Source organism: Lactuca serriola, chromosome 3 (assembly GCF_051521515.1).
Source record: "Lactuca serriola cultivar US96UC23 chromosome 3, Lser_US96UC23_V15, whole genome shotgun sequence".
Classification (NCBI taxonomy): domain Eukaryota; kingdom Viridiplantae; phylum Streptophyta; class Magnoliopsida; order Asterales; family Asteraceae; genus Lactuca; species Lactuca serriola.
Genome location: NC_136410.1, coordinates 172,846,471 through 172,853,365, shown reverse-complemented (window position 1 = coordinate 172,853,365; position 6,895 = coordinate 172,846,471). Strand labels below are relative to the sequence as shown.

Below are 6,895 nucleotides of genomic sequence, written 5' to 3'. Positions count from 1 at the left end.
TAGGAGATACAAAACATTATTCCTATTACAAGGAATTACACCAGAGTCAGTTCATTCATGCGTCTATACTATACATTACATGTTACATGAATACGTCTACATCGATACGCTTACATGAATACATTTACATATATACATTTATTTGTATACACTTATATGGATACTTGTACCTAGATTCAATATGATGAGTTACATATTACATATTTGTAAATTGTTCTGCCTATCCTAGTACAAAAGGATAACTAGACGAGACTAACCATTCCGGAACCCACCTGTTAGCAACAGAGGTAATGAACATCTGTAGATGCCTACGGTTAATACTTAAATTAGGTGTACCGTTACGGGACTAACCATTCCTTAAACCTGTTGCCAGCTACAGAGGAAAATGAACAATCTACAGATGTTCAAGGTTATACATTTCGACAGTTGCGATGTCGAGTTGATCCTAATACAAAAGGATAACATTCACATGGCTATATTTTTCCTATTACTTTATTTTATGATACATTCACATAAACGATGAGGTAGACTAGGTACTGTTAGTAATAGTCGAAAAGAGGGAAAACTATCATTGTTATAGCAAATCATACAGGTCTTGGTAGAAGACGACTTTCAAACATACATGTCTTGGTAGAAGACTACTTTCAAAACATTAGGGTCTTAGTAGAAGGCTACTCTTATACTAATAGGAAATATGAGATTTTCTAGGGTTTTCATACTTATATCAATTGTTTCATTCAAAGATTTACATGGCATTCATAACAGCTTTCCAAAACAAGACAATGACACTTAAATACTTATGACTTCACCAGCTTTATGCTGAAACTCGTTTTCAAAATAACTTATATTCTCAGGTCACCAGTAGACAGGTACGATGGCCAGGTTTGAGAAGACGGAGCACAGACAAGACTCGTCTTTTATTTTGATTTCATATTTTGGTGTCTTATTACTATTAAAGGACACACATGTATTAAATATTTACTTTTAAAGCAATGGATGATGTTGTTGCTTGTTTACTACTTTGCATTGTTGTGATACTGTAAATGACGTCCTCCACCCCTGAACGTTTCCGTTGTTCTTGGTTTTGGGGTGTGGCACCTTTCCAGAGCCATCGTCCCCCAAGTCAATAATAGAGGGTATAACGTTAGGTGTTTTGTAGTATGTGCTTTCCCGATTACTATTAGAAATAACTCACTATTCTTCCATTGTTTCATCATGACCTCAGTGTTTAGGGATATTTTGTGCACTGGGCATTTCGAACCAACATTTCCATCCGTCAAATCCGCAAATGTTCTTTTGTCACGAAAACCCCCATGATACCAAGAAGGTTTAGGAGGAGGAGTCGGATGACATACCTTTGGTTTCAGGACCATGGATTTGGTTTCTCTCCTGTCGAACTTCGCTTTGTTAATTATCCTGGTTCTGCTCTTGAATCTTAACCCTTTAAGGGACTCTTCAAATCAACTTTCATCTGCGATATCCCTAAATCTGACGAAGTAGAATCTTTTTTGGTCGCCATGTATATGTCTCTCACATCACCATGATTTTGAAACATCCTTTCAATCTCCTCTTTTGAAGATCCGCCTGGAATGTTTGTGACAAACATCGTCGAAACATCATCACCTTCCCATCTTCTGTTGTAGTCAATTTGATTGGGTTGTTTCTGTCTCCAACGGACTTCCGTCCAAGCGTCTCTTGGTCTCCCACCAAAGATTTAGGACCAAAAGCGATTAGTAGTGACCATTGAATAAGTTTCTTCAGCTTGAGTTGGGTTAAAAGCACAGAATGTATTTGCCCCATCACCATCTTCAAATAAAGTATTTTCTACGGTAGCAACCATGAATAGCACATAGCAAAGCCATAGGTTAGTTAAAGTCTCTTTTAGCATTGACGCCGTATAAATTGGAGCAATTTGAGGATTAGTTAAACATTCTTCATAATTTCATTATCTCATATGAAATTGATAGATAGATTTGGGATGCGGATGACTCGAGTTTGTGGTGAATAACATGTGGAAACATATTAATGAGTACATTTTGGATGGGGTGAACAATCCTATTGATTGGCAAAGTGTGTCTAGAAAAGTTAACATCTTATTTTTGCGAGCCGTATTAAATAGACTTCCACCTATCTCAAAGTAGTATTGATATTCCGTCTACCTTGTGTCTAGTGTGTACTTCGGTTGAAGAGAGTCTTGATCATCTTTTTACCCAATTTAATGTTGCAACAAGAACTTGAAATGTGATTCTCAAATAGGTGCATTTACCTTAACCACCGTGGAGTTCTGTTGAAGAAGACATCTTGCATTTGTGCGACTCTTTGCAAGTCTCATCCATGAAGCAGGCACCAATTGAAGCTAATTGCATGACTACTTTATGAGTGTTGTGTCAATTCAGGAATTTCGTGTTAACAAACAGAAATTGAACACGATTGTATACTTTATTTGCTTCCTACCTTTGGTTTGTTCAAAGTAATAGAAAAACTCTTCTCGGCTTCAAAACTCAATTCTTTTATTCAATTGTAATTGGTTTATTTTTTGCCCGCTAGTTCCCTATTAGCGTGGCTTATAAAATCTTTCAGATATTAAAAACAACATGAAAATAAAATAACAATATATCCAAAGTAAAGTAGCAAAGAAATTGTAGTTACCTTGATACCCTAACAAATATATCCAAGTTGGATTCCAAAGAAAATCATTCTCAAGCCAGGCCCTTCAAAAAATTGTAATCAATAACACAAACAAAAAAAATATTTTATTCGAAAAAAATATAAATAACAAATGCTTCAAAAATCAAATCAATTACCACAAAATGCTAAATACAATTCACTACTATACATATGAAGAAAAGCTTATATCAAAACCACAATATCCCCTGATATACGATTATCTTCTCCGTACCCACAAAACCAAAATTTGCTCACCATGTTGAAACTGGCTAAAATCCTCTTGCAACTGATCAATAATACAAAACAAACATGTATCTTAGTGGTATGTTACATTTTTTCCCATCAAGTGTTCTATGGAAAAAAAGTGTCTGTGTATGCATAAAATATGTTTCTTTTTAATGAATGGTCTAAACATAAGGGTAAAACAGTCATTTACTCATATTTAGACAGTTCATTCCGACTAAAAAACCAACTCTATGTATACTCAAGTGTTTACAGCTTTTTAAAACGTTCAACACTTTTCATTATAAAAATGGATCTATATTTATTTATTTGTATCTTATGTCATTTCATTTATTTGTATCTTATGTCCATGGTACTTTCATTTCTTACACTATAGCTTGTAATTTCAATAATTTTTTAAGACATATTTTGAAAACTCTACCTAATGATAACATTTTCTTTCTTCATAGGACATGTACTTTGAAAAATTCTACCTAATTCATCTAGTTGTCAACTCGTGACTCGACTGCGAGTTATCATATTCATAGAAAGTTATAAATATATAATACAAATACGAAAACATAATATTTGTTGAATATTAATGCACTTCGAAAAATAATTTTCATTCAAAACATTGTATTTTGGAAAATCTACTTAATTATAACTTGGACTTTCTTTTTTTCTTATGAGGGCATGTATTTTGGGAAATCTACACAATTGTAAAAGTGAATTATTTTATATTTGGATGATATTAAATCTTTTAAAATATAAATAGGAAGAAATGAAAATTAACGGTGTATTAATAAACAAATCAATGAACATAAGTTGTTATCTTTTGCATTTAAACTTTATTTGCCAAATAGTTACAAAACTTTTTTAACATAATAATTAATCACGAATTAACATGTCAATTTAACCTTACAAACTCCAAAAAGATTCATATTTGATTATTTGCCTTTAAAATAGTCATATACTATATAATTTTTAAACCTCAAAATTAAAATCACATATATTGGCATGTTACAAAAAGTTACCAATGTATAAGAAAGCTTTAGCCAATAGCAAGGCGTGTTTAGATGTCTCTTTTTAAAAGTGTATGCACATTAAATTATCAAAATTAGACTACAATAAAGGGTGTTTGGAACTTTGGTATTGTGTGTTATACAATGATAAGCAACTTCAGAAAGTTCTAACCTTTCGAAGTCGGAGGAACCACCACAACGTGCATGGTGGTGTTGTTGGGTGGCAACGCTAACTGAAGAGGAAAAAGCTTGCCATTTAATGGATTCCTCAAGCACACGATTATATCATTTATCCCTGTTTGTTCTTCCAAATTCAGAGTCAAATCCTCTAATCCATTTCCCTTGAATACAAACGATGTTTCTTCATGACCTTCATCAACGTTCCCATCATCATCCGCCACCGTGTAATACACCATCCTCCCTTCCTTCTTTGCAGCCGGTAGATCATGTCCCTGCATTTCCACAAACACATGGTGTGCATCACACCAAGTGAGACAAAATCGCAAATTCATCGAGCTTGAAATGTGTAGTAATGAATGATTATTTGAACGAACCTCGGTAACGCCAGATCCGGAGCTTCTAAGAGAAAATGAGGACGAATTTAGACCTGGGCTTACCGTTTCGGATGGTGGCGACGACGGCGGTGGTTCCCGTTCCTCTGGTCTAGCCTCAACAGTTTCAACATCCCACAAAATCCAATTGTGATGTCTGTAAGGAATGTCATGAGTAACTGAATTTCTCCATGGAGGCAACCCACCATTAGCTCGTAGATAGTTTCCATATCGGGTTTTGAGACGAACTTGAAACCCGTCTCGTATCGGTTCCCATTCGATCGAGGAGTCCAGCTTCTGCGGCATACTTTGAACGACTTTCTGACCAGTGAAACCGATGATTACTTGATCTTCAGATGCGGTGAGATACTTCCCGTAACTGGACTTCAATCGGAGGACGTTATCGAAGCCTTCAACAAATTCAACCGTCCAAATGCCTTTCTTCGCTGTGTCATTCCGATCTTGTAGCACACTTTCGCCGTCGCTCTCGGCCAAGAGATACTTGTCGTGGTGGCTCTTTAGTCGGACCGATTTCGCCTTTCGGAAGAGCTCCATTCCACTACTCTGCATTGTGTTATTCACTGTTATTTTCCGATTGACGAAGTGGAGAAAGTGATTTATAGTTGAATGAATCACGAGAAAGAGTGGATTTAAGATGTGGGTTTGAAGTTTAGTTTCACAAGATTGAAACTTTAAACGCAAATTTACAGAGAGGATGAACATGAACTGGGGAAGTGAGCACCGGCTACAATGTATTAATGGCAGTAACGTAACCTTATCTTATCACCTTTACTTAAAAAAGTGTCGGTAGTATTTAAAAGGTATCTCTTTAAATAATTTTTTATAAGTAAAATTTGTGAAAATGATCAAAAGAAGTAGTTTTTTGAAATAAAATAAAAATAAAAACCTAAGTAATATAATTATGGTTTATAAGATGTTTCCTACCGATTTTGGTTGTTTATTGTTGAAGGAGGAGGCTACAACCAATGGCGACCTATTTTTTGGCGAATTCGAATTCATTTGCGGAGATCCGGTATCTGGTGATCCTGCGTAACTATCAACTACCGACGAAAAACTTGATAACGAACTCATTACAGACTCAGTATCTGACAATGATATATCAACAATATCAACTCCCCACAACACCCAATCTTGTGTAGCAGTTCGATGAGGTACATCATGTGTTATTGAATTCTTCCAAGGTGGAGTTCCGCCATTTGCCCTCAAGAATTTCCCATCGTATGTTTGAAGCTTTATGTGAAGCGCACTTTCCCTTATCGGCTCCCATTCTGTTGTATGATCCGGTACTTTAAAATGACATTGCTTTACCTTTTTTCCAGTCATACCAAGCAGAAACGCCTCATTTGTTGCACTAAGGTACAAGCCGTGACAACTTTTTAACCGAATGACATTAGGGTTTTTCTCAACGAACTCGACAGTCCAACGAGCTTTTGCAGATGACGCGTTACGACTTTGTCGAACAGTTTCTTCATCATCATCCGCCACTAGATATTTGTTATGAAAACCTTGTAATCTAACTGCTTTAGCTCCATGAAAAAACTCCATCCCGCTCTAGATAAACAAATATACATTCAATAGATAATAAAAGTTTAGGGGTTAAGGGTAAATCAGTAATTTGGACTGGTATTTTAATTTTTTTTAATTTGAAAATGGGTAAAGCGGGTAAAAACTAAAAAAGTGTTTTACCTGTCTTGAGCTTACGCGTGGCGACCCTTTATAAGAAACCTCAGACATGCGACTATCCGCCCTAACCCTCGATATCTCCGGCGCCGACGAAAAGCTGGATGCCGGCGATAGATTACTTGCCATCGACTCTTGTGAATCTAAAACAGCGATATCAACCACTTCGACATCCCACAAAACCCAGTCCTGAGTTGCTGTCCGGTGAGGGAGGTCATGGGTGACGGAGTTTCGCCACGGCGGCGTGCCGCCGTTACCCCGCAAGAGCTTTCCATTATTAGCCCTCAACTTCACCGACTCGCCTTCCTTAATCGGTTCCCATTCGATGGAGGTGTCGCGTTTGTTCGCCTGAATGTCTTGCACCACCTTCTTTCCGGTCAGACCAGTCAGAAACGGTTCGCTGGAGGGAGTGAGGTACTTGCCGGAGGAGCAGCTTTTGAGGCGGATAACATGGTTTTTCCCTTCCACCGTCTCCACCATCCATCGTGCTTTCCTTGCAGATCCGTTTCTGCTTTGACGGACGGTGTGTTCATCTTCGTCGGCGACCAAGAATTTGTTAAGGTGGCTCCGGAGTCTGACGACTTTGGCTTTGTTGAAAAACTCCATGATTTTTAGGAGATTAAAGAATGATTAATGAATCAAAAGGGCTAAATTGGTTCGATTCTTATGGAATCTTGTTGTTCTGACTAATCGTCGACGACTTTTAGTGGGTTGACTAGGTGGAAATTTGCA

At 37.0% G+C, this 6,895-nt stretch overlaps 1 protein-coding gene across 2 annotated transcripts; it reads right to left on the bottom strand.

Annotated features, from left to right (window-relative positions):
• Positions 1 to 2,712: 2,712 nt before the first annotated feature.
• On the bottom strand, positions 2,713 to 6,895 carry LOC145093374 (uncharacterized). Of its 2 annotated transcripts, none has more exons than XM_079031486.1 (5): positions 6,170 to 6,895; positions 5,408 to 6,034; positions 4,529 to 5,026; positions 4,084 to 4,363; positions 2,713 to 2,953 (listed from the first exon to the last, which is right to left on the bottom strand). In XM_079031486.1, the coding sequence occupies exons 1-5, from the start codon at positions 6,767 to 6,769 to the stop codon at positions 2,937 to 2,939; spliced, it is 2,022 nt and encodes a 673-aa protein (XP_078887612.1). In that variant the 5' UTR covers positions 6,770 to 6,895; the 3' UTR covers positions 2,713 to 2,936. The 2 variants fall into 2 exon arrangements, with proteins under 2 accessions (XP_078887612.1, XP_078887611.1); XM_079031485.1 differs by having other exon boundaries at positions 4,466 to 5,026; positions 6,170 to 6,887.

What these genes read in the sequence shown, in the direction of transcription:
- LOC145093374 (XM_079031485.1), bottom strand. Translation starts at nt 6,769, where the DNA reads ATGGAGTTTTTCAACAAAGCCAAAGTCGTCAGACTCCGGAGCCACCTT. An exon ending in CACGCGTAAGCTCAAGACAG is followed by an intron (nt 6,035 to 6,169) that starts GTAAAACACTTT and finishes TTGTTTATCTAG; the next exon opens with AGCGGGATGGAGTTTTTTCA. An exon ending in CCGGATCTGGCGTTACCGAG is followed by an intron (nt 4,364 to 4,465) that starts GTTCGTTCAAAT and finishes GTGGAAATGCAG; the next exon opens with GGACATGATCTACCGGCTGC.